A 27,901-nucleotide genomic window follows, 5' to 3' on the forward strand; every position below is an offset into this window, starting at 1 on the left:
CTCCGGGGGAGGCGGGAATCGAGCTGGGTCAAAGGTTAAAGCTTTCCGGTCCTAGTGTTTTCTCAAACAATTTTTTCTCTTAGAAACAGTTTCGTTTTTTCTATGTTTTTCTTTCCCCCTTTCCTCCCCAATATCTGAGAAAATGACCGCAGCGACTTCAGGTTTGGAGCAAATTCCTTCTCTCTGTGCGTTTAAAGCCCTTCTTATATCTCGTTAGTCGTGTGAGACAGAGCTACCAGAATGTAGGGGTGGGTGAGGAGAGACCCTACCTCCAAGGTTTTACTTTTGTTGTTCAGTCCTGTCCGACTCCTCATGACCCCGTTTGGGTTTTCTTGGCAGAGATGCTGGAGTGGTTTGCCATTTCCTATTTCCAGATCATTTTACAGGTGAGGAACTGAGGCAAACAGAATTAAGTGATTTTCCCAGGGTGAGAGCTAATTAGGTGTCAGAGGTTGGTTTGAACTTAGGTCTTCTCGACACCAACCCTGGAGCTCTTTCCACTGTACAGCCTAGTTGCCCCTCAAGGCTTACTTAGTAGTAGTTCAAAGAGATTTAGACCAATTGTGGTCAAATATAAGTTATAAAGGAGACTTGCAATATGTATGAGATCATAACATTTGTGGTTGTCAACGTGGAAATCTAGAAATCCCCAGTTTATTTAGTTAGGAAGTAGAAACCCCAGGTTTTGACCTTGTCACAGGAGTTTTCCCCCTAAGGGGGAAGATCCTACTTTACTGGTTTCAGGCTAACAATAGACAATCCACTTCAGGTGGGAGCTAAACCCAATCCGAAATCGAGTGACTCTTTGGCACAATAGGCAGTGCCAGCCTCACAAGCTGAAGGTCCTGAACTCGATCCTCGGAAAGAGGGTGTGATCTGGGAAAAGGCTTCTGGAGACAAGTCACTCGACTACTGACCAGAAGTGAACTGTCTATTGTTAGCCTGAGACCAGTGAAGTAGGATCATCCCTTAGGGGGGAAACTCTTGTGTCAAAACCTGAAGTTTCTACCTCCTAACTACTTTTACTGTTAAGTAGGTAATGTGGATGAGAAAAAAAAAAGGGGGGGGGGTTAGATTGATAAATTCTGAGCCCATTCAGCTGCTGATTAACTGTAAAACCAGACTGAATTGCCTCTTTTCTCACTACCACTGGATAACAAAATCTGACTCAACTAAGTTGAATACAAAACCATGTTGCACACACCACTCTTTAGATTTCACAGAACTGTATAAAAAGTTGCATCCAACAATTCTTAAAGAGACTTTCTCAATCTGGACCTGTCAAGTATCACTGAATGGTACTGAGGGGGCTGGGTATTCTTAAGCAGGCCTGAAGAAACTAAGCCAAAATCTATACCCTCAGAAGCTGCCATCTTAGTGCTAATGAATTCCTTTTCCTTTCAGTTTGACTATTCTACTTGTAAGTGGCAAAATCAAAAAAGCCAAACTACTAACCAGATCTTATGCCTTTAGATCATGTTCTTTCTCATTCTACCACAGTACTTGAAAGAACATTTATTAAACATTGTGCTGTGTATAACATGGTTCTGGGCTCCATTTAAGAAGACAGGGTTCCTGAGGGTAGCACAGCATAGAGGTTCAGTTTGAGGCAGGAAATGGTATTTGGAGTAAGGAGACATGCTTAGTGAAGGAAACTTTTAGATGTAATGAGAAGCACACTGAATTTGAAGCAAGAAATCTTGGGTTTGAACTTTGTTTTTATGTGTTTAAGCCTCAGCTTCCTTATTTGTAAAATGAAGGAATTAGACTAAACTCCCATGTTTTTTCTACTTCAGAAACTGTGATCCTAAAAGTCAGGCTTCAGACATTCCAGATATTACTTACAAGTAAAACACTTCCCAAAAGTATGTGACTTTTATTCCATTCAAAGAAAAAAAAATCTGACTTTTTAAATGTTTTTATTTTTTGAAACATTATAAAATCTGTAAACAATATTTTATACAAATCTTGAGCAATTCTGCTATCACAGACGTACCCATGATCCATAGTTCTTTATAAAAATAAAATACAACAGCCCAAGGAATCATCCTTAGTTTACGGGGTGTAAAAGTTGGACCCCATCCCTGCGGCAGGGAGGTCTCCTCACAGAGGGACCAACAGGACCCAGCCTGCTATATTTAACTTAGTTTATTTCTCCCCATCCCCACCCTCACTCACTGTTTTATTAATACTCCGTTTTCCCATCGGGGATTCCTTTGGAAATAGACAAGAGGGTGAAGTTTTGGAAAGGAGCAACTAGATGTTTAATCTAACAGGGGCCCTGCTGGGATAACATGCTTACTGTTTTAAAATAGACATAGGGCTAGCTCTCCTCTCTAGGCCCAGATTATAGGAAGTATGTTACACTGCATCAGCCATTAAATGGTGTCTGCTTCAGATTTATACAAGTATAACTACTTGACTGGGCTGTGAAGGCAGGTCCTAATTTGCCAGAAAAAAAAACAAAATAATTAACACAAGCTCATTGCTTGTAAAAGTGGCAATAAAATTTATTCTAACAAAAACTAAGATTTTGTTAAGTTGGAATAAATATGTTTGTGCCAGTTAAACACATCCATATTGGATGGAGATTCCCCAAGTCTGAAATTAAACATAGTGCCATCAAATGTTCTCTCTTTCCAAAGACTAGCACTGCTTTGGGTGCAAAAATCCCAGTTAGGTAAGTGGTATAACCCTATAATGAGGTTTCATTCCCATGAAGTTCAGCTCTTCCATAGCAAAACAAAACAAAACAAAATTTTAGGAGGAACCCAAATTTTGTTATTCAGGTGGATTCAATCTAGGGCTAGAAAGTGTCCATTTTAAATTGATAGGAAACATCTCTAAAGCCATAATCTTACAGGACTGAATGTATACCCATGTTTCTGGAGAAATGGACTGCAAGATGCTGATTCCTGTAAGTAAAAAGTGTTGAAAAGTAGGACTTCACCCACCCAAGTGGGATCCCACAAAAAAGAACATTATGAAAAAACATGGAGATATTATTTAGCTTGGACTAATTATTCCTAGGTGTCAGAGCTGCCATAGGACTCAGTTAAGGACACTTCCCCACCATTCCCACTTAACACCATAAAATTCAGCATTAGGCTCATGTTTACCTAGTGTGTTCATTTTAACTGAACATTTAACAAGATTTTCTTGAGAAAAACAAATTCCCTATATTTCAAGCACCAGAGAATGAGTCTAAATATTAAGAAGCAGAAATGTTTTCTTTCCCCAAAAAATGGATATAAAATGAAGACAGCATTGATTTCAGACTGCCCTCAACAATTCTGCAGTCATTCCTAAACCAGGAGATGTGTAAAATCCTCAGGCTGGCTGCTTCCTTGAACCTTTTAAGCTTTTCCAAGGATTCTGTAGAATCCTAGTCATATCCTGGCACCTGGACTCAGGCAACATTTCCTGTTCCATTTCAGGTATAAAAATTTGGGTTTTCATTTCTTCTGCAGAAACTTCATTTTATTTCCTAAAAGAAAGAAGTATAGCATCCTTTTAAATTATTCATTTCTATAATCCAGAGGGGTAAGCTTATTTGTAAAGTCAGTTGATCTCAATTCTCCGAATACAAATTCTAACATTTGCCCATCTAAAGTACAGAATCAGAATTTTAGACCCGAGAGTCTTATAAATTCAAGGATTCTTAACTTGAATCAGTAATTGTTTTTGAAAACATTTTGATAACTTTTTAAAAGCTATATACAAATTATTCTCCTTTGTAATCCTATAAATTGTAATATTTATTGGGAAAGGAAATGGGAATTGGAAAACAGGGGGATAATGGGAGGTTTGTATGGGGGTAGTTTCCTTTTCACAAAATATATTTAAAAACATTCTGGAAAAGAGTTTGTAGATTTCATAAGATTGCCAAAGGGGTTCATGGCAAAAATGATTAACAATTCTACTTTAGAAGGGAAGGGGGAAAGGGAGCAATCATCTAAGTTGTGCCTACTATGTACCTTGCACTGTGCTACACACTTTAAAGTATCTAGATCTTCTAGTTCATTCCCATAGTTTTAAAGGAAATAAACCCACAGAGGTTAAGTGACTTAAAGTATGCCTAATTAGTACAGAGTAAAATTAGGGACATATTCCAAAGCCAAATATATATTCCAAAGCCAAATAAAAATGACTTTGGAAGAGTAGGTGATTTGGTATTTTGGTTTATCAGTTCCACTTGTGTTCTATAGATGAAGATAATTAAGAATTGACTATAGACAACTAGGAAACTCAAAATAATATTTAATTTCAAGGCTAGGATTCCCCTAGAAGCAAGAATTCCTTTTCTATGCTAGATCTCTTTCTATCTCCCTCTCCCTCTCCCTCTCCCCCCTTAGAATCAATACTGTATATTGGATACAAGGCAGAAGAGTGGTAAAGATTAGGCAATGGGGGTTAAATGACTTGCCCAGTGTCACGCAGCTCCAGGACTTCTACCTCTATGCCTGACTCCCAATCCATTGAACCATCTACCTGTCTCCTTAATGTTAATCCTTTGCTTTATAAGATCCAGGGCAAGAATCACTGAAGTAGATGGCTCCAGAGAACCACCTCGGGAAGGAATCCCACTGACCCAAGCCTGACAGGGAAAAATTCTTTATTACTTAGATGTGTGTTCTACTTCAGGACTTAGGAACTAGGGAGTTGTCTCAACAGAATTACACAGGCATCAGCACAGTTTCTCTAAGCTATTATAGTACTTGGACATTTTACACAACTCAATGTTTTATGGTAACTTTGGACTGTGGCATAAGGGAAGATTTTCTTATCCACACTTAATATAAATATAATAACTCACCAAGACTTCGAAGAATCTTGTTCACCCCACTAGGTTCAGACTCTGGAATTGCTTCTAAGTACTGGATGGCCCGAACTTCAAAAAGGCCTATGAAGGAAATTCATACTGTTGTAGCTAACTTATATCCAAACAGTGAACTAATGCAAGAGAACTTTACCTTTCTTTGAACAAGCTAGGTAATTAAAAATCAGCCTGTGCCTTAGAGTCAAATGACTCTCACTGCAGAACTTCAGTTTTGGGCAAGTCATTAAAGCCTCAATTTGTCCATCTGTAATATGAGTTGGAGAAGGAAATGGCAAACCATTCCAGGATCCTTGCCAAGAAAACTCTGGATAGGATCACAAAGGGCTGGACATGACCAAACAACAACAAAGATAATAATGAGCCTCTCCAAACTCAGTTGGGCTAAATCATAGAACCTAAAGTACTTCACTATACCCATATTAAAAGCCCTTTAAGTGTGGTAGTAGACTACAGCTTGTGCTCTCTCATCAAACCTCAAAATTCCAGGCACCTTTATGCCACACTAAGGCACTGGAATAAGATTTTAGTGGAGGAAAGGAGGGATCCATACTAATAAAATCATGGATTTTTCCAAGTATGTTTCAAGTTTAACTACTTCAACTAGACTATGGAAGGAGTTTGTAATGACTGACCTTTGACCCCACTCTTCCGAAGTTCCCTGTCCTGTATGAAGCCAGCAAACATTTGTGTTTCCATGAACAGATCCAAGAAGTGACGCACACTCCGTGAGGTATGAGACTTTCGGAATGGCTCTCTCTGGAATACACGTTCTCCACGTTCTGTCACAGTCATGTTCAGAGAATAATGTCCCACCAGCTCCACAAAGAACCTGACAAAAGCTTCAGATACCAGGGTGTTGAGTGTCACATCGACTGCAAGATATAAAACAAGATTTTTTGGGTATCATTTGAACACAGAAGCAGAGTCTTTGTTGAAAGATAGATAGCTTAGGTGCTGCTAAAAAGTATCTATTAGAAGAATTGGGGGCAAGCTCTATAAGTTCTGATTTCCCTATACTAAATCTAGAATAGACAGCAGCCAGATTTCTTGAACAAGTGGTCTGTACCCACTGCTTTAAGTTATCTCCCAACAACTTTGTTGTTGAACAGAAAAGAAAGGCAAAAATACGGTTGCTCCTCTCCAGGAGCTCACAGCAAAATACAGGAGGAAACACCCAAATGACTGTACAAATAAAATATACATAAGATAAACTAGAGAAAATTTCAGAGGAAAGGCCAGTTTCACCAGACTCCCAAAAGTACATGTTGGGGAAGGGGGAGTAGTGAGAAAGGTATAAAGAGACTGGAAAGATAGGAGAGGGCTAGGTTATATAGGGCTTTGAATATCAGAGCCACTGGAATTTAATAAATGGGTGACTTCATTGAGCCTGATTTTTAGAAAAATCTAATTTGACAACAGTGGAGGATGAAGTAGAGTGGAGAGAGACTTGAGGCAGGCATCAATAAGCCATCATAACAGTCCATACTTGAGGTACCAGGATGGTGGCAATGTCAAAGGAGAGATGAGGTCATGTATGAGAGATATCGTAAAGGTATAATCAAGAGGACTTGGCAACAGATTGGATATGGGGAGGGAGAAGTCAAGAAAAGATGCTTACTTAGGTTTAGTTAGCCTGGTAGTGTATTTGGTTGTTTTTTTTTTTAACCCTTACCTTCCATCTTGGAATCAATACTATGCATTGGTTCCAAGGCAGAAGAGTGGTAAGGGCTAGGCAATGGGGTTTAAGTGACTTGCCCAGTCACACACCTAGGAAGTGTCAGGCCAGATTTGAACCAGGATCTCCTGTCTCTAGGCTTGGCTCTCAGTCCACTGAGCCACCCATCTTCCCCCTTGGTGGTGCCACTGACAACAATAATCAAATTAGTACTACTCTCATTACTGGAAAGGTTACAATAATCTGCTGTTCTGTGCCTCTTTGCACAGTTTCTCTGACTGCCTACACCAGAGATTTTCTTTCCTGGCTATTACTACTCTATATGTATTATATTTCCCTATTAGAATTTAAGCTCCTTAAGAGCAAGGATTGTCTCTTTTCTATTTATATCCTTAGTACCTAGCATAGTGCCTCACATATAGCAGTCTTTTAATAAATGGTTGCTTGATTTGTTGATTGAACAGGATGCATTTCCACTGCTGTTCACGAACCCAAATCCTACACTTTATTTTTTACCTTCATCTTAGAAGCTATACTACTGTGTACTGGTTCCAAGGCAGAAGAGCAGTAAGAGCTAGGCAGTGGGGGTTAAATGACTTGTCCGGGGTCATATAGCTAGGAAGTGTTTGAGTCTACATTTGAACTCAGGACTTATCATTTTAGGCCTGGCTTTCTATCCACTGAGCCACCTAGTTGTTCCTGATCCTGTACTTAAAAGACAAATTCAAGTCCTTGCCTGCTCTGGAGAAATTACATTATATTATGAGGATTATATTAATCAGCACTCACCTTTTCCTTCCCTATATCTCTTTAACCTTTTTAGCCTCCCCCAGAATCTGGCACAAGGTTCTGTACTGCTTCTTACTGTTCATGCATTTATGTCTTATCTTATTTCTTTCTGAACCCTTAACCTTCCATCTTAGAATCAATTTTGTCTATTGGTTCCAAGGCAGAAGAGTGGTAAGGTCTAGGCAATGGGGGTTAAGTGGCTTGCCCAAAGTCACATAGCTAGGAAGTATCTGAGGCCATATTTGAATCCAAGACTTCCAGTCTCAAGGCCTGGCTCTCAATCCTTTGAGCCAACTAACTTCCCCTGCCAAACACATTTTCTTCTACCTTGTGGAGTACTCTGCTCTTGAGCCAAGATTTCATTCCGTTCTTCCAAAATCTGCACCAGAGCAGCCTGGAGTTTTGGTGGCAGAATTTCATCTTCATCAGAAACCTAAACAGACAACAATAGGTTTGTGCATGGGTTTCTAGTTCAGAACTCAAACACACACCATTGAGACCCAGAAAAAGCAGAGTGTTTTAAAATTTATTTATTTATTTTTTGCCACAAGGAAGACTATTTCTCCTAAACCAAGCAGCCTTCAAACCAAAAAATATAACAACTACTAATGCCAATCAGAAAAATCAGCCAATATCATCACCTCATTTTTACTTTGAAAATAAGCTTCCATCCACAAGTCTCATGATCTGTGCTGATCTGGTAAGAAAGGTGTCCTCCAGATGAATGCAGCTAAACTCTGAAATGCTGGTTGGTCTTAAAATTGAGCCAGAACTATTAAGTAACACTTTGACTTAGTTTTATGCACTGTCAGAAATCTACATCCTAACACAAATTAGGCGACTTTCAGTAGGCTGGCAGTGCAAGATGCGACTTCCTTCTTGACGACGATATTTCAAGCTTTTTCCCTTGTTTGGGTTAGATTTCTGAAAAGCAGCCCCATTTTCTCAAACTAGCTTTGTATGATGGGCTGTAACTTTTTTTCCTACCATTACTTTCTGTGTTACTAACAACTCTATGACAAGGACAAGGGCTAGGAAAACTAGGTTAAGTGACTTGCCCAGTGTCACATAGTTAGGAAGTGTCTAGGGCTTGATTTGAACCCAGGACTTCTTGTTTCCAGGCCTGATGTTCTATGTAAATAAAACAGCATGTGGAAGAGCTCAAAGTCTAACCTGAGTCTGTTCCTTTAAGAAAATTCATTTTTCTATATAAGATCTATTGAAAGCTGACTCCCCAAACATTATTATGAAATCTCCCCATGTCACTCACCTCCTGCAAGAACTTGTCTGCACAGAGATCCACGATTAGCACCTAGTGGAGAAAGGAGTCAGGCAGGTTAAGCTGGAGTCATTCACATAAAATCTGCTGAATCAAGAGAAGGGTTATGGTTTTTACAAACAGTGGGAACAGTTTTCAGAAAAGTGACTCAAAGTTCTTGCCTATTTAAAAGTCAGCTCAAGGTATTTCTTGGGTTTTGAGCCAGTTTCCTTTTCAGCAGGCTGTCCTATTGATGTAACACAAAAACAAGCTTGACTTGCTCTTGCAAACATGACACAATTTTGTACATACCCATGTTAAAATATTCTTAGGTTGGTATAATTTTTTAAAATTGTAGGATGAATACATTAAGGGTTTCCACATATGTTGAATATTTAACAAACATTTTCCCATCTTACCTCTTCAATGGGCAGATCCTGGAGCAGTGGTAAGGAGCAGGACAGGATGCCAATGAGAAATGGGGTGGGTGAGCATACGATGTCAATCATGGAGACGGGAAGGACTGGGATATAGGTATGCTGCCAGGTGAAGGGATATAGTGTGGCCACCACAGCATGGCCACATTTAGACAAAGTGCTGGCCAGAGGAGAAAGTAAACAGTGTCACACAGATTCATGGAGGCCCATACAAATATTACATAAAAAGAGAAGTTATAGTTAGCTTCTTATTCTCACAGATCCATTCCTGATTTCTCATTTTAAATTGTGAATTCAATTACATTTGACTTTATATTTCAAATTAATTCAATTTATAATGGAATTCTTCATTTTAATTATGAATTAAATTCAAAATTAGTTCTACTTTACATTCTAGACTCTTCTGTCACCAACCTTATAATAAATTTATATGCTCAGAGAACACAAACTAATGTAAATTGCCTAAACAAAACCAATTAGAAAACCATGTCAGCTGCAAAAAAGAGAGACTGAAAGCCAAACCTATATTACTTCTGGATTATTCAGTGTTTTAGATCGCCTAATTCTCAAATAATTTAATTAGCTTGACTAACTGCATATACATATTTTCTTTTAATTAAATGCCCAGATTAAGGAAAAAGAATAAAGAAAAAAAGAAATGTAAAGTTGAGTATTAAATTAATTTTCTACCTCAAATTGTTGGCAACAAATATAACCCTTCTTTCCAAAAGGAGTGAGGCACAGACTCGGATGAGGTGACATACGCTTAGACATTTAAATAGACAGTCAAAATCAACATGTTCAAGCCTAGAATCAAGCGGTCGGCAGAGTTCAATTGACTGTGAAGACAAGAAGATGTTGGATGAGATGATACAAAAATATTCTAATTTTAATATGTCTACATTTATCAACAATACAAAGGATAAGTCTCTCTTTCAAGGCTTCCTGTGTTAGCTTCACAATCCACTACTTTATGTTCCTGCTCTAAATCCATCTCTTCCTTCTGACAACCAGGAAGATTCCATACAATTTTTATTTTTCATAATCAATCATTATCTGATTTTAAAGTTCTATAAATATAGAAGGGTGTCTACTGCCTTCTTGGGTCTAGGATTGTACTATCTTAGAAATCAGTCAAGGCACTTAGCTTCTCAAGCTATCGTCCTATATCACTCCCCCACAGCCAAACTCTGGGGAAAAAGTCATCTACACTCCTCTACTCTCTCGATTATCTTTTAAACCATTTGTGATGTGATTTCTGACCCCTCTCACCACACTGGGTCCCTTGTCTCCAAGTTAATAGCAGTCATCTACCTGCTAAATCTGAGAGCCTTTTCTTAGCCTTCTTTCTTCTTGCCCTCCCTGCAGCTTTTGGCACTGTCACCATCTCCTCCCTCCTAGACACTCCTTCCTCAAATTCTAAAGCATTCCTCCTTTTCAGTTCTCTCCTCTTAACCTTTGGACCATCCTTTCTCAGTCTTCTTTGCTTAATCATCATTAACACATCATGGCTGTGTGAGACCCTCACTTTTATCTGTGCTCTTCCTCGGTGACCTTATCCTGTTACCTGAGTATTTACTGATCTCTACACTGAAGACGATCTATGTAGCCAGCCCTCATTTGTCTCCTTTAACATCACCTGCCTAAAGTGGTAGATATCTCACATTCAAGATGGTCAGCATTACCCTGTACAGTTCTCCCTTTGTATCCTCACAATCACCCTGTGATAAAGGCACTACAAGCTGTCACAAGGATCAGATGAGACCATGGATGGAAAGTACCCCATAAATCTTAAAGTGCCTTATAAATGTTGTTGTGCTTTATTCTTCTTGTATTCATGTTCTAATGTAATTCTGATAGAAATGGGACCTATTCATTTATATTTTATATTGTTTGGATTTTTGCCCAGGAGAATAAAATACCTGCTTTTTGTAATGGAATGAAGTATGAGGATTTAAGCCTCTCTAGGCTCACTGAAAACTGCTTTGGGAGAACTCAAGTAGCAGACAGTAAGATAATTTTTTAAAAATTTCTTTCACTGGGGTCTCATATTCAGAAAGCTTTTAATTCTACATAACTTGGATATTCTGAATATCTGGTATAGCAACTTCCATTAAAAACATTGCTCATAATGACCAATATGGAATTGTGTTTTGCATGATAATACATGTAAGACCCAGATAAAATTGCTTATCACCTCTGAGTGGGGGGGGGGAAGAGGAAGGGAGATGGTTTGGATCTTATACTTTTGGAAAATGTATGTTGAAGATTATTATTACATGTAATTGGAAAAATAAAATGTCTTTTAATTTAAAAAATGTCCCCCTCCCCCCAAAAAAGCATTGTTCATAAATGTTTTGTTCCAGTGCCAGTACAGTTTATTTGCTGAATTCTAAAGGTTATTTTAGAGTCTGCATTTGCAACATAAGGATTTGTTACTTTATGAAAGATGATGAACCAATTATATCCACCAGATCATCTGGCTTTGGGCAATTGATTTTTTGCAGCCTGTAACAATGTGCTGTGTTATTTTAAAAAATATAGACTGATCAGCAAATTAGGGCTCTTTAAAGTAACATTTCTATAATTTCTGCTGGTAATGACCCAATCTTGAACTGCCATCATAAATCCCTCTATTTTCAGTTTAAAAATACGCATGATCATAGCTATTTGTTCCATTTTTGATGGTGTATTGTTAGTTGTATTCATGTAGTGCAGTGGTTCTCAACCTTTCTAATGCCATGACCCCGCAATACAGTTCCTCATGTTGCAGTGACCCCAAACCAAAAAATTATTTTGGCGGCTACTTCAAAACTGCAATTTTGCTACAGTTATGGTTCAGAATGTAAATACCTGATATGCATTATGTCTTCTCATTGCTACAAATTGAGAGGTTGAGAACCGCTGATGTAGTGGTTGTGTATAAAGGGCCTTTTCACATTTTAGCAATTTAATAAACTCCATCTAGAGGGTAAATATCTTTTGGTTACATCTGACAAATTCAGTGTTATCTACTTATAGCCTTTATTCTTGTTCAGCAAAGTATCTATTCACAAGTATTTTTGTAAGTTTTTAACCTGTTTATCAGGCTCTCTGAGAAAATCTATCCATCCCCTTCCTTTTTTTTTAAAGTTGATCTTTTTATAGCTTCCTTTGGATGAAGGATTATTTCATTAACATCAGGTATGTTTTCATGAAAATAATTTCTAAATCTGTTGTCCATTTTACACTTTCAAAAGTGTAGGTTCAGATAGTAATTGCTTAGGTGTGAATTTATTTAAACATGTTGAGTGCTAATTAAGTCTCTTGAAATAAGACATCTATAGCTTTCTCTCCTTGATAACTTCTTATTATTCTATTTTTCCTCCAGAGTTTCCCATTTCTCTTGAGGGCACCATGCTTCCTCTAGATGTCAACCTCAGAACCATCCTTGTCTCTTCTCTTTCCTTTATATTTTATCAGTTACCACATTCTGTGGATTCTTCTTGTGTAATATCTTTTGTGTTCACTGTGAAACAAAAAAAACAGTCACCATTCTAGTCTTTGTCATCTGTCTAGGACTTCATTCTCCCTCACCTCGAATATTCCTTCTAATTGTTCTTTTTGTGTGGAATCTCTCCTCTCTCTAATCCATCCTTCATGTCATTTGCCTGCATGGAAATCAGTAGTTCCCTACTGTCTTTCCAATAAAATTAAAACTTCATAATTTGTCATTAAAGCCCTTTGTGATCTGGCTCTCACTTGTCTTTCCTGACATACTTCAGGCTCCCCTTCATGACATCCACATTAGAGTGAAACTGGCCATGCTGGCTTCCCTCTCTGGTTTCCATGGTTTTGCACAAGCTCTCTTCCAGGCCTAGGATGCAGTTTTCCTCATTCCAACAGCATTAAACTCTTTTCTTCCTTGAATACTTATAGACTTGGTGCTCTTTCACATATGAAGCACTGGGTGGCGACATAGTACATGGACTGTTGGGCCTGGAGGCAGGAAGCAGCTCAGTCAAATTAGAACTGGGACACTAGCTGTGTGATGCTGGGGAAGACACTTAACCCTTTTTTGGCCTCAGTTTCCTCATCTATAAAATGGGATAATCACAGCACATGTACTTCTAAGTACTGTTGTAAGGATCAAATGAGATAGTTATAAAAAATGCTTAGCATAATAATTGGTACATTTAGAGCTAGATCAATGTTTTATTTCTTTCCCTCCTTTATCCTCACCTCCAACCCTGATCCCCAACTTAATAAGTATTCTCCCCAAGTATTTTCATTGGCTGCCCTCTGTGCCTGGAACTCACTCCTCCCTCATCTGAAATCCAACTTTCTACAAGAATACTTTCCTACTCCTCCTTCATGTTAGTGCTTCCCCCCTGAGATTATTATTAATTTACCTGCATATATTATTTATACATATATATTTGCATGTTATTTCCCCTATTATATTGTGAGCTTCTTGTGGGAAGAAAAGGCTTTCCCCCTTTCTTTGTATCTCCAGCACTTAGCACAGGTATTAGCACATAGCGAGTACGTAAGAAATGCTTATTGACTACTTTATGGTTATTAAACCCTTCCAGGACTAACCAACTTACCCCATCTCCTGCCCCTGGGAGGTAGCTCTTGACAGTGATGGTACGTCCAGGAGCAGGGAAAGGGGCTTCCATGACGCTCCGCATAAAAGGATGTACCAGGGCCGGAGACATCTCTCGCCTCTTCTCCACTTCATCCAGTATCTGTAGGAAGAAAGCAATTGGTCACCTTCCAGATTTCATGGCTACTTTCTCCAATGGCTCTGGGTGAGGGATTCCAGAGTGGCTGGCCTCATAATTACCCAAACCCTAAACTGAAATTATAAATACCACCATATAAGCTCCCTCAGCCAATCAAATCTCCTCAGAGTATTATCTTCCAGTCATCCCTTAGGAACAGAAACACATTTATCTTTATCATTCTAGTGCAAGGGTGAGGTTTGATTCAATTAACCAATCACCTCACTTCACTTAAAGTAACTATCTTAATTGGGTGAGGATATTTGTATTGAATCAATAAGTCAAAAGTATTTGATTTTCTTTTCTTCTTCTTTTTTTTTAAATCTCACCTTTTTTTCTTGGAATCAATACCAAGTATCAGTGCCAAGGCAGAAGAGCAGTAAAGGCTAGGCAATTGGGATTGTGACTGGCCTAGAGTCACATAGATAGAAAGTCTCTGATGTCACATTTGAACTCAGGACCTCCTATCTCCAGACCTGGCTACTGAGCCACCTTCTTGCCCCTAACTTATTTGATTTTGAAAATGTTCTTAATCAGTCTGGAAGAAGAAATGAAAATTGTTTGAAGAAATGAAGTATCATTACATGAGAAATGTATTGGGATTGGCTTAATAGACTCAGTTCTGCTAAGTGGGTTATAGATAAAGAAGAAGCCAGTTCTGTACCTGGGCATTTGAGTGTCAGACATTTTAGCAGAAAAAATTCCAGCCAAGTTCTGATCAATTATTTCATATCAGATTGACTGAAATGATAAAAGAACAAAGTGAAAAATGTTGGAGAGGAAGTGGAAAAATGGGAACATTAATATACACTGTTTATGGGACTGTGAACTGATCCTATCATTTTGGAGAGCAATTTGGAATGATGCCTAGAGAGCTATAAAACTATGTATACCCTTTGACCCAGAAATTGTGCTAATAGGTTGATTTTCTAAGGTGATCAGAGAAAAAGGAAAAGAACCTATATGTTCTAAAATATTTATTGCAGACTTCTTTGTGGGTGCAGATAACCATAAATTGAAGGGATGCTTATCAATTCGGGGATGGCTAAACAAGTTGTAGCATAAGCTTGTGATGGAATATTACTGCATTGTAAGAAATGATGAGCAGGTTAATTTTAGAAAATGATAGAAGGGGCACCTGGATGGCTCAGTGAATTGAGAGCCGGGCTTAGACACAGGAGGTTCTAGGTTCAAATGTGTCCTCAGACATTTCCTAGCTAGGTTACCCCAGGCAAGTCACTCAATCCCCACTGCTTTATGGTTTTGTGTTGTTTTTTTTTTTGCCTTGAAACCAATTGATTCTAGGATGGAAGTTGAGTTTAAAAAAAATAAAAATAAAAACATGTTAAGAGCTACATGCAATTATGAAGAGTGGAATGGGTAGAACCAAGAAAACATATATGGCAATAGAAATATTGTTTGAAGAATGATTTGTGTATGTCTACCTCCAGAGAAAGAACTCATAAATGGAAACAAGCAAGACATCATTTTATATGCCTTCTCTAATGCAGGCAAGGAGGGGAAGTTGTAGATACCTGGGAATTTTAGTGTAACAAACAAAAAATGAATTACTTGTTGCCCAGAGTAACACTGTAAACTTTAAAGGTATAAAGATTTTGGAATTTTCATTCATAGGATGTTAGAAGTGTCTCTGGAAGAAATGATGGTAGTATCTACATAAGGAACAAGGAAAAATTAAATGAGGAAAGGTAAATTCAGGATTCTAACAAGGAGCCTGACAGAAAGCTACATAATGTCTTAGAAGAACACAAGACCTCATAAAGTAAAGAAAATTCACTCTACAGCTAACAGCTATGAGTTATCGTGTTGTCACATAAGCTATCTAAGCTTAAACCCACTTTCTTTGGATGCTCTTTGCACTTGTGGGAAGGTATGCCTCTAGTGTAGGGGAGATAGTGGTTTTACTTAAATGTTTTTACTAAACTACTTCAGCAAATATTTATTTTAAAAAGCTAAAAAAAGTCTGGATGACTGATGTTAATTGATAATCAGTGGGGAACACACATCAGTTAGGGCTCATAGCTATAAAACTAGAAATATCAGTTCACAACTCCTAAAGGTTTTTCCTAAAAGATGAGATAGAAGAACCTGCTTGCTACACTTTGGGGATTGAGCTTGCCAAAGAGAATGAGGGTTGCGAGAATGAGCTCTGGAGCCTATATTGCACTAGAATCATATTAGTAACAGTAGCTACATTAAACTTAGTTCACATTTATAGAGGGTCTAAGGTTTACAATGTACTTTCCTCATGACCTTATGAAATAGAGAATATAAGTATTCCTTTTTTTTTTTTTTAATAGATAGTGAAACTAAGGCTCAGGGAGCTTAAAATGATTTGCCTATGGTCACAAAGATAATAGTGGTCAGAATCAGGATTCAGTTTAAGTCCCCTGAATCTAAATTGACGACATCAGAAAAAGCAATAATAATAGCTAGCATATATGGAGTGCTTTAAGGTTGGCAAAGTGCTTTATAAATATGATATCACTTTATCTTCACAAGAGCCATGGAAGGTAGGTAGTATTCTTTATCCCCATTTTATAGATGAGGAAACTGAAGCAAACAGAGTTAAGTGACTTGCCCATATGCATCTTCTATAGCAAGAATTTGTAAGCTTTTAGTGCTTTCCCTGAAGCATTGAGATTGCTATGTGGAGAGAGAGGTCGGGTTCTGAAATGTAGTCTTTCCACAGTTGTCTTTGGGCACGGACAAGCAAAATGTCTTGCCTGATGTCACACAGCCAGTAATGTGTCAGAGGTGGGACATGATCCCAAGTCTTCCTGACTCTAAGACCCACTCTCTATCCACTATGCTGTGCTAAAATTTAATAGGAATAAATATGCAGTCCTATACTTTGAGTCAAAGAACTCTGGTGAGAGGGAAGGATGGGGATCTCCACTAACCACACTTTCCTCTGCTGGAAAATTCTACCAAGTCATAGGAGGTGGAGCTCTTGCCAGGTAAATGATTTGAAATCTACTGGTCAGTGCTTAGCACAGTGCCTGGCATGTACTAAATGTGTAATAAATACCAGCTGGATAACTAACTGGTTATATTTCCCTGCCGTAATTGTTGTTTGTTGTTGTTCAGTCATTTTTCAGTCATGTCCAGTTCTTTGCAATCTCATTTGGGGCTTTCTTGGCAAAGACATTGGAGAATTTGCCATTTTTTTCTCCATTTTATAGATGAGGAAACTGAGGCTAACAGGGTTAAGTGATCTGCCCAGGCACAGCTAGCATGTGTTGGAGGCCAGATTTGAATTTGGGAAGATGAGTCTTCCTGATTCCAGGCCTGGCACTCTTTCCACTATGCCACATAACATAACCCACCTTCTGCCCTAAAGTGACATTTAGTTCTGTGTCCAATCACAGTAAGTTAAAAACTTCTAAGAAACAAACAAAAAATTGCATCTCTGGAGCCCACAGACAATAACCTTCCAAACAATCCACAGATTTCACTCACTTACCTTTGAAAAAAGATTGAAGCAGCCCAGCCGACTAACCATGCAATATACCTCAGGCAGTCTCTTTCCTTTGCCTTCTGGCTAAAAAAATGAAAAAAACAATGCAGAATATAATAATTTATTCTCAATACCTTCTGAGTATAAAGCACTATCTCTTATTAGAAGAGAATCCTGGGAAATTTTAGTAGGATATATTCCCTAGATTGCCAAGACTCCATGTAGATATCATATAAAGTAGCTCCAAGCTACTCACTTGTCCTATCAATTCTGTCTACATGGAGCCTTGGCTCTGAAAGCCTTGCCTTGGCCATCCCTACCATCCCACTGATGTTCTGGAAGCAACAGTCCGACACTTACCAAGAGCTTCTTGCAGTAACCAAACCACCGGCTCCCATCTTCCCCCGTCAGCACAAAGGAGAACGTTTCACTGTAAAGAAAGTCACCCATGAAGCACCAGGTAGCTGGTGTGAAAGTTATACATAGGGGTTGGCTGGTAAATGGAAAATTTTTCCCTTCTTTTCTTTTTTTAAAAAAGCACTATTAACCGAGAGGTAAATGAACCTGGCACAATTGAAAGAGGCTGGATTTGGGGCCTGAGGACCGGGCATCAAATCTGGGTTCTTGTGTGGTCTTGGTCAATCATTTCACCTCAGTCCCCTCATCTGTAAAATGACCTACAAGCCCCTTTTTGGCTCCAAAGCCATGACCTGGAAATTAGAGCAAAGAACAATATAGGACTGAAGAATAGAACCACTTAGACAGCATCTCAGGCTATCATAGAGTAGGGCATAGGGCCACCTCTGCATCCCAAGAGGCTGAATCAAGCAATCTAGTGACACTGCTAGAACACTTTCTCTTTCCCACAAAGGCTGGGTGGGATCCACCTGGGCACACCCTTCCCACTAGAGCCTCCCTTAAGAGTTCTACCGAATAAACAACCTGGGCTGTGGTTCTTTCAAAAGGCCTGAGAGAGAAACAAGGTGGAGACATTTTTGATGCCGTCTCCAGATGTAGACCAAAACCCAAGTCTCCTTGCTGCCAGGGGGTGTTTCTGGCTTTTGGTCAACCAGAGAAGAAGTTATTAAGGTCTTTCTCCAATGTGTTTCCCCTTTACAGACTGAAATATGTCAGTGTTTTTCTTTTTTTGAGTTCCCACAGAGGGAAAGGTCTAATTCTGTTTCTTCCTTTCCTCCCACTCCATCCTTCATCAATGATGGCATTCACTTAAGCTCCATTCTGGGTCCTCTGGCTCCATTTCCACAGTTCTAAATCACAGCAAATTACCTCAGGCATCCACTCACCTCTTGAGTTCTGATGTGGGCACCCAGTCCTTATCATCAGGGAAACAGAAGCTGGGGATGACTTTGAGCCTTTCCTCAGTGTCTTTGGATTGCTTGAAGGGATGGTCAGTCTGAAAAAAAGACAACATGTTAGGTGAAAAGCACCCTACATTTTTGGAAAATGGGATACAGAACCCCAGCCAAGCCTCAATAATAGAGACGTAAGATAAGCCTATACAGTCCTTTTTGGGATTCATAAATGGGGCTATGTTTATAATATAGCTCTAGAAAACTAAAGACATAAGCTGTATTAATTAAGTTATAACAGAAATGAGGAATTCCCTCTGCAGAGAACACCTTTGGGGATTTCATTATCTTCTGTTAGAAGAGACATGAATGAAAATAATCTATTTTCTCTAGAGGCTGATTTTTTACTCATTAGTCAAGCAGACTAACCCAGGAGAGAGAAGGAGGAAGTTTGGGGAGCCAAAATTAATGTAAACATATTCCCAATTATACTGATAATAGAAGTTCTGTCAGTTCCCGACTTGATCAAAGACATTATGACAGGCAGATAAAAATTATTCAAGGGAAAAATTCTATTTTAAGAGTTAACACATGTATAATCATTGCTTCTACCATGTAATTCTTGCTATGTAATTACTGGTTTGTTGTTTCCTGTAAAGTTTTAGCATGACTCTTTTATGCAAGTTTAGTATTACATTTAACAAAATAGTCTAAATTAAGAAAAATTGTTATTTTAAAATTCATTAGTTTGGCCTGTTCTACTATAATTATAAGCAGATAATAAACCTGATTATTATATTGCCTCTTTGTGGCTAGGAAAAATGATGTACCCTTTGGCTCAATTTTATCCAGAAAACATGATATTTTGCATCAGGTTCATTCTGCAAAATGATCCCCAGGATTCATGACAAATACATTCTAGCTGTTTCTTCTATTTTAGCCTCTACTAAGCCCCACTCTGAAGCCTCATTATGGCCTGGAGGTGACCATGAATTCTCCAAGAGTGACCCTTTAGAGCAAAAGCTCAGACAAGTTCCACCAAGATGGAAAAGCTTCAAGTATGGGTCCACCTAATGACCAGCCTCGCTGAGATCAGTAGGGCTCATCCTCAAACAGTGAGTCACCAGGTTATGACCTTTCTTGGCCAACACAACTTATAAAGTGATCTCCTAAAGCATGGAGGAGTTCCTCCTATTAGGAGGCAGTGCTGGCACTAAAGAAGTCCTGATTCTTATGTAAAATGACTCCTCCTGGGCCACCTCAGCTTTTACCTCCTCTCCAGGCAGAAAGGACCAGGCCAAGTGACTTGCCTAAAGACATTCCAGGAACCCTGGTTATCTCCGTTCCATTTCTGAACCCACTGAGCCAGGCTTTGCAGAAAATGTGCTCATCCCTGAACCTTCACACCCCCTAGAGTGGAAGTGATTTTTCCATTTTTTCTTAAGTAGATTTTCTGTAGTTTGCTTTTTAAACCCTTCCCTTATCTTAGAATCCACACTAAGTATTGATTCTAAGGCAGAAGGGCATTAAGGGCTAGGCAATGGGGTTTAAGTGACTTGCCCGGGGTCATACTGCTGAAAAGGATCTGAGGCCACATTTGAACTCAGGGCCTCTTGACTCCAGGCTTGGTGCTCCATCTACTATGGGATGGGACGCCGCCACACGCAGCTCATGTTGCTATAAGCCGCACAGCCGTCTCACAGGTCAAAGTTGGTGAAAGTTAAACCACACACAGAGCCTTGGAGAAACTGCCTCCCGTTGGAGCGCTCCACCGGAAGTACCTTGCTGGGGAACTGCTGGATGACCTGAGGAGTGTACGTTATTTCCAGGGGTTTCTTCTGCAGGGACACCACCACAAAGAGTTCAAATAGCTGCTGCTCCTGTAGCTCGATGAGGTCCCGCTCCAGAGTCTGGTAGTGAGGGTTCCTCTTGGACGCCTGCTGTAGCTGAGCTATCCGTCTGTGGCGATCTGCGAGGGAATCAAAGAGCTGGAGTTACTTCCACAGGAGCCGCTTCCGGCGTCTACACAGTCAGACCAGAGGCGATTAGCTGGTGTTTGCTCAAGAGACATCGAACTTTGGGCTGCTATGAAGCCCCAAACAAATATGCAGATAGCTTGTATGTGATATCAAAGTCCTCACCTTATCATCCCCTTAATGGGCGCACTCATTTTCTCTTCAATTTCTGTTTTCTCCCCCCACGCCACCAACTCTCACGTAAAAGCGAGGCTACACGAGGATTTTGTTTTTGAAGACATTTTGGTTAACAAACAAAGGCACTGTTGGGTCTAAAGGGATCTGATTTATTATTTTTTTTTAAGTGCAGCCCTATTAACTCTTTGCTGGTGGAGTTGTGAATTGATCCAACCATTCTGGAGGGCAATTTGGAATTATGCCCAAAGGGCTTTAGAAGACTTCCTGCTCTTTGATCCAGCCATAGCACTGCTGGGTTTGTACCCCAAAGAGATAATAAGGAAAAAGACTTGTATGAGAATATTCATAACTGTGCTTTGTGGTGGCAAAAAAATTGGAAAATGAGGGGATGTCCTCCAATTGGGGAATGGCTGAACAAATTGTGGTATAGGTTACTGATGGAATACTATTGTGCTCAAAGGAATAATAAAGTGGAGGAATTCCATGGGAACTGGAACAACCTCCAGGAAGTGATGCAGAGCGAGAGGAGCAGAACCAGAACATTGTACACAGAGTCGGATACACTGTGGCACAATTGAATGTAATGGACTTCTCCATTGGTGGCAATGCAGTGATCCAGAACAACTTGGAGGGATCTATGAGAAAGAACACTATCCACATTCAGAAGAAAAACTGTGGGAGTTAAAACACAGAAGAAAAACAACTGCTTGAATACATGGGTGGATGGGATATGATTGGGGATATAGACCCTAAATGAACATCAATGGCATGAACATAGGTTCTGATCAAGGTCACAGGTAATACCCAGTGGAATTGGGGAAGGGTGGGGGGAGGGGAGGGAGGGAAATAATGTTTTTATTGTGACCAAGGAATAATGTTTGAAATTGACCAAATAAAATTTAAAATAAATAAATAAGAAGAAAAGAAAATGGAAGTTAAAAAAAAGTGTAGTCCTGAAAGTCGCTGAGTCAGCTTTTAATAATTCGAAAACTAGATGCATTGTCTTATCACCCCACCCCCTTCATGAAGCCTACCATTAATTTGCCAAGTGCTCATTTAAATATGTTTTACTAGGAATGTTTTTTTCTTTCTTTCTTTTTTTAACATTTTCCTCTTGTCTTAGAATCTCTCAGTTCCAAAGCATCAGAGCAGTAAGGACTAGGCCATGGGGGTTACCTGACTTGTCCAGGGTCACAAAACTAGGAAGTATCTGAAGCCATATTTTAAACCCAAGACCTCTTAACTCTAGGCCTGGCACTCTATCCATTGTACTATCTAGCAGCACCCTCTACTATGAATCTTAAAGGCCAGAAGTTTAGAAGTCTACTGCTAGACCTAAAATGGAAGTCAAACCATTAAAAATTCAATATATGCTTAAATCGATGAACTGAAATATATCTAACATGAAAATTTGAGAAGGAAAAAAAGACATCCTCAGAGTAATTATGTCATGAAAGTACACACCATTATACTATATTTCATGAGGTTTCTATTGTATGTGTGATATAGGATTTCTGTCAGGACATGAACAATACGGAAATGTATATCACATGAAAGGGATATAATCTATATCAGACCATCCATGATTCCAGGGATGGGAGGAGGGAAGGGAGGGAGGAAACTTGAATTTTAAAATGTCAAAAATAATTTAAAAAATTTTTTTCTAACTGAAAAATTAAAAATAAAAGTAAATACCACGTAAAAATCGAATGTCCCAAGAATTGGTATATAATTCTGCTCCAATAAGACTAGACATGTCTTGTGACTCATTTTTTTTTTTGAGTTATGGTTCATTTGCCATTCCTCAAGTGAAGTTTCATTGCAGATCAAAAGTTTCACTATGGAAATTCATACAAGATGCCACCAAGAATGAACAGCCCCACTGGCTCCAAATATCTTTCATAGCAGTATTCAGTAAATTCTGTGCTCTAGGCAAACTTCCCTCCCAAAGACCGGTTCCAATTTCAGCAAATTAGATATTCAGAGCCCGTTTCTATGTGCCAGCAACACTGAATTAGTCACAATTACACATCCATCCAACCTGAACTGGTGATCATCTGAGTTTCACCTTTAGCCAGGACATAAAATGAAACTGCCTGAAGCAAACTGGGTCAATGGAGAGAGCATTAGCTGTACTTTCATAAAAATCCATGACCTGTTCTGATTTTGGATACTTATTTATTTTCTGACTTTTCTCTTGCTTACTTGTATGCATAACCTGCCAAGTGGTTGGATTTCCATTTTAGGTGTAGCATGATACTAGATTTTAAAATTTCTGGCCTTTAAGATTCACATAATATATGTATAAACTAGTGAATTTGCTCCTCAACTCTGGGAGCAAAAAGGGGAGGGAGAAAACAAGAATCAGGTAACCATGGAAAAAAATTTAAAAATTAAATTAAAAAAAAGATTCAAACTAGTGTCAGACCTGGATTTAAGAAGTCCTGGGTTCAAATTTTTGGTCTCTGACACTTTCTAAATTATGTGACTCTGGGAGAATCACTTAACCCCAATTGCCTAGCCCTTATTTCTCTTCTTCCTTAGAATCGATTTGATTCTAAGACAGAAAGCAAAGGTTTAAAAAAAATATTCATAGTAGAATATATTTATTTTGCCCAGTGACAAATGAATAGTAAGCTACTTGGGGGCTGGGGCTGTGTTTCTTTTCATTTTTGAATGGCCAGCACCTAGCATAAAGCATTACATACACTCTCTTTGGTATTTTGCACTAAGCACTTAATGAATGCTGAATTAGGGGGCAGCCAAGTGGCACAGTAGACAGAGAGGTCTGGAGACAGGGGGTCCTGGGTTCGTTTCTGGCTTCAGGCACTTCTTAGCTGTGTGACCCTGAGCTAACTCCCATTGCTTAGCTTTTATTCCTCTTCTACCTTGGAACCAGTACATAGTATTGATTCTAAGAGAGAAGATAAGGATAAAAAAATATTGAATTAAATCAGATTTTGAGATTTGGGTCCTATACCTGAGACTGTCTTATACAGAGCCTTATGTTTCTGAATACCTCCACATCTCAAGCTACAATTCTGTTAAATAGAAACAGAATAATTTGTCCTGTAGCAACCATAAGAAATTTAATTAAGTGAAGTTTGGAGAACACCCCTACAGTCCCTGGAATAAACATGCCAGTGAGATAAGTCATTCCAATCATTCTAACAATGATAAATAACAATCCAGTTTTGACAATAAATGTGAACAATGGAGAATAAAAATCAGCCACATGCATCCTTTCGGAACTGGGTGCAATCCAATTGACTTCATTAAGTGCATTTGGGTGCCTGAAAACTTATTCATTCACTGATAAAAGCCAATTTAGATAATGATTCACCTTTACTTCTTTGGATGCCAAGTATAGCACATGACCATACATGAACCATGTTGGACTCTTACTCTGCTACGTGAATATATATATATATATATTTTTTTTTAATGAAAAACATTTTGACAATGCAGATACTAAGCTGCTGAGAATCAAGAGGTACCTGTGCTAAGACAATAAGCAGAAACATGAAACTCCACATGACAGAAACAGACTTAATTACAATTCCACACCTCTAACCAAGATCGTCAGGAAAAAGGAAAGAGCCCCAATGACTCACTCACTCTTTGGCAGATACTCGGCATCACTTTCGTTGCCACTGGCTTCACCTGAAATGATAAAAAAGGGGTTTTCACTTGTAGACTATTCAAAGCTAAGGGAAGTTGAGGGAGTTTGGGATAACTGAGGTCCCTCTATCTAGGATAACTGCCTGATGGGAAGTTTCAGATATTTTAAGACCTACCATGAGGAAAAATAGTACATATGGCAGGACTACTCTCAGCCTCTCTTCTTACCATCTCTAGTTGTCATCTCCCCACCTTCCAATATTCAGCAGTATAAGGAATAAAGGGCTGGGGGCCACTAGATGGCTCAGTGAATAAAGAGTCAAGCCTGGAGATGGGACATCCTGGGTTCAAATGTAGTCTCAGACACTTCCAAACTATGTGCCCCTGGGCAAGTCACTTAACCCCCATTGCCTAGTCTTGACGGCTCTTCTGCCTTGAAACAGATTCTAACATGGAAGATGAGTTTTTTTCTTTGTTTTTTGTTTTTTAAAGAATAAAGGGAACTCTAAGCCCCTTGAGGACAAAGACAATTTTGTTTTTTTATCTACCACATGTCTGATAATTCAGTTCGCTCAAATACACTGGATAACAGAATCTGGATCCAAAACAAATCCTGACAATAGACCAATGTTCCAGATCTGAAGGATGAAAATTTAAGAGCCACAAAGATAAATCTTGAATGTAGTTGTTTCTTTTTTAAATCAATGGCACAAACATAGAATGTCAAACTAGCAGTTATATCATTCCCATAGCCGGAGATGTTTTAAGTGAAGGAGGAATGATCACTTCTTGGCATGCTATTGCCCAGAATGTCCATGAAAGAGAGCATGAAACTGATAATAATCCTAGATAGTGCCAGGCATATCTGATGGCTGGACTGGTTCCAGGTGGGTATCTAGGAGCAGCAGAAAGGATAAGAAAACTCTTTTCATGAACATTGTGGCAGAACCTCTTGGAAAACCCTGTGTTTTTCTCTTTTATAGGATTTCACCCTCCCCACGAGGTTGGACACAAGCTTGACAGTTAAACTCTTGGATGGCATGAGCCAACATGGATGTAACTGATAACTCATTGGATCAAAGTAAATCTGGAATAAGAGAGACTCCACAAAATCATTCAGTATGGAATCCTCAGACCAGAACCTGGCATGATCCAATCCACAAAGTATCTTCCTCACCCTCAGCCCAAGGTGTCCCTTCCTTCCTTCTTTCCTTTTTTTTCTTCTTTTTTTAAACCCTTAATTCCTTGTCATAGTTACAACTCTAAGATAGAAGGGCCAAGGCTACATAGATGAGGTTAAGTGACCAGAATGGAGGTCAAATTTGAACCCAGATTCTCCTAACTTCAGAGCTGGCTCTCCATCCACTGTGCTCCTTAGCTGCCTTTATTTTTTTTTATTTTATTTTATTGTTTCATTTGGTTTTCAAACCCTTACCTTCCATTTTAGAATCAACACTATATATTGGTTCCAAGCCAGAAAGGTGGCAAGGGATAGGCAATGGGTGGGTTAAGTGACTTGTCCAGGAAGTGTCTGAGTTTTGAACCTAGGTCTTCCCAATTCCAGGTCTGGCTCTCCAGCCATTGTGCTACCTAGCTGCCCCTCTTCCACTGCTTTTTAATGGCCTTTTGTACATTTGATGACCTTGCTTCTATAGAAATGAAATATTTTCAAGGCTAAATTAGAGCATCAAGAGATACACTAGAACAAAGAATACTTCTAATACAGCCCACGTTCACATGGTAAGAAATATCCATGATAGCTCTGTATTTTACATTTAAAAAAAACTTAAAAGTTTGAGACTGGCTAGAGAGGACAGTATATTTTTCTTTTATTTCTCTGGGAAGAATCTCAGAGAGCATTTGCTTTCTCTCTTTACCAAAAAGTGGACTCCGAGTTTGTTTTGAAAAAGAAGTTTTTTGAGTGTGTCTTTCTTTTTCAGATTTCTAATACTTTATTTTTTTACTTTTACTTAAAAAAACAAAACAAAAAAAAACCTCTTACCTTCTGTCTTATCATCAACTCCAAATTAGAAGAACAGCAAGGGTCAAGCAATGGGGTTAAGTGACTTGTCCAGGGTTACACAGTTAGGAAGCATCTGAGGCCAGTTTTGAACCCACATCCTCCTGATTCCAGGACTGGTGCTCTATCTGCTGTGCTACCTAGTTACCCCCAGATTTCCAATATTTTCTGAGAGCTAACTGGCTTGGGATTCTAGATCTAGAGCTGGAAGTCACCTTGGAGATCACCTCATCCTTTTAGAGAAGAGAAAACTAAGGCTATAAATATTAAAATTAATATACAATAACTACATATTATATTTTATGAAGTTTTGTTAATAATAACTAAAGAAAAAGAACTGCCTGAATTCAGCCCAGTCACAGGTCAAAAAGAGTGTGGGAGGAGCATAAATCCACTTAAATACCAATAATGTGATCTCGCCAATGTGGAGACAGGAGAGATTATAGGGAACTTGGGGAAATACTAAGGACTTCTGAGGAATGAAGTCAAAGGTCCAATATCTCCATTTATACAGACCCAGGAAAGCTAAGTGGCTGGTCCAAAGTCAAATAAGGAGGAAGCATCATGTTGGTGGGATATACATCCACCATATTGGTGGCTGGTTCTCAGTCCAGACTCAGTAGGGCAATATGCAACAAGATTAAGGACTAAATTATGAGTGTGATGTCCATGAAGTAGATATTATAAATATGATAGTCATAAGGCCACAGGAGCTACAGTGAATAGAACACTGAACTTAGTGTTAGAACAGACCTGAATTCAAATCCTGCCTCAGATACTGGCAGTGTGACCCTGGGCAAGTCATTTAACCCTGACTGCCTAGCCCTTATGGCTCTTCTGCCTTGTAACCAATAAACAGTATTGATTCTAAGATGGAAGGTAAGAAGTTTTTTTAAAAAAGACAAAAGATTAAAGGCTTAAGAAGAAAAAAATCATGAGATTTCTTTATAGGATTAGCTTCAGAAGAAGAGATTTGAGAGATATTTTAGTAACGATAATCAAGAATGTGTAAAGTTCAGGTATAGGGAATGATAGTCTAGCTCCTTGGAGATCAGAAAGAAGAAACAAACAAAAAAGTCCATTCTCAGTTCTGCAAGTTAAAGAAGCATTTCTCTGATAGTGAATTCAACATTAAAATGACTTTTTGAGGGAAATCAGGGATGAGGGGAATGCCATTCCTCGGTGGTCTTCAACTATTTTATTAATTTTCACTGGGCTTCAGTGATTCAGATGTTGTCCTTTCTAAGGGGAGGAGATAGCCAATATGACCCATTATTGATTTATTATTGATTGTATTGATAGTATTGATAGCATTTTTCATAACTAGGAGGTTAGAGATCACATCGATATTGAGCCTGAGGTTCTCAGAATCTTTTCTTAGGCTCCATCTCTGGCTGCATAAGAATCCATGACAATGGAACTTATTAAATGACCATACATGAAGAATCACCCCTCAAACATACACTAAATTGTCTTCATTTGCCCTCTAATAGCCTCTGTGAAGTTAGACCCTGTTCCTACTGACCAGGGCTGGAGCCCTGTAACCAAAAA

General features: G+C 38.9%; 1 protein-coding gene across 4 annotated transcripts in view; it reads right to left on the minus strand.

Annotated features, from left to right (window-relative positions):
* Window positions 1-1,902: 1,902 nt before the first annotated feature.
* DENND2C (DENN domain containing 2C) overlaps window positions 1,903-27,901 on the minus strand; it is an 89,738-nt gene continuing 63,739 nt past the window's right edge. For all 4 annotated transcript variants that reach the window (XM_016429100.2, XM_016429099.2, XM_056819238.1 and 1 more), the window contains exons 7-19: window positions 24,328-24,372; window positions 20,338-20,525; window positions 18,551-18,660; window positions 17,607-17,676; window positions 17,253-17,330; window positions 13,589-13,729; window positions 9,690-9,838; window positions 8,982-9,159; window positions 8,575-8,616; window positions 7,632-7,737; window positions 5,473-5,712; window positions 4,817-4,903; window positions 1,903-3,487 (exon numbers count right to left, since the gene is read on the minus strand). In XM_016429100.2, the coding sequence (XP_016284586.2) occupies window positions 3,456-3,487; window positions 4,817-4,903; window positions 5,473-5,712; window positions 7,632-7,737; window positions 8,575-8,616; window positions 8,982-9,159; window positions 9,690-9,838; window positions 13,589-13,729; window positions 17,253-17,330; window positions 17,607-17,676; window positions 18,551-18,660; window positions 20,338-20,525; window positions 24,328-24,372 (1,466 nt within the window). In that variant the 3' untranslated portion in view covers window positions 1,903-3,455. The remainder of the gene's footprint in view (window positions 3,488-4,816; window positions 4,904-5,472; window positions 5,713-7,631; window positions 7,738-8,574; window positions 8,617-8,981; window positions 9,160-9,689; window positions 9,839-13,588; window positions 13,730-17,252; window positions 17,331-17,606; window positions 17,677-18,550; window positions 18,661-20,337; window positions 20,526-24,327; window positions 24,373-27,901) is intronic.

The sequence above is a fragment of the Monodelphis domestica genome, chromosome 2, assembly GCF_027887165.1.
Source record: "Monodelphis domestica isolate mMonDom1 chromosome 2, mMonDom1.pri, whole genome shotgun sequence".
Lineage (NCBI taxonomy): Eukaryota > Metazoa > Chordata > Mammalia > Didelphimorphia > Didelphidae > Monodelphis > Monodelphis domestica.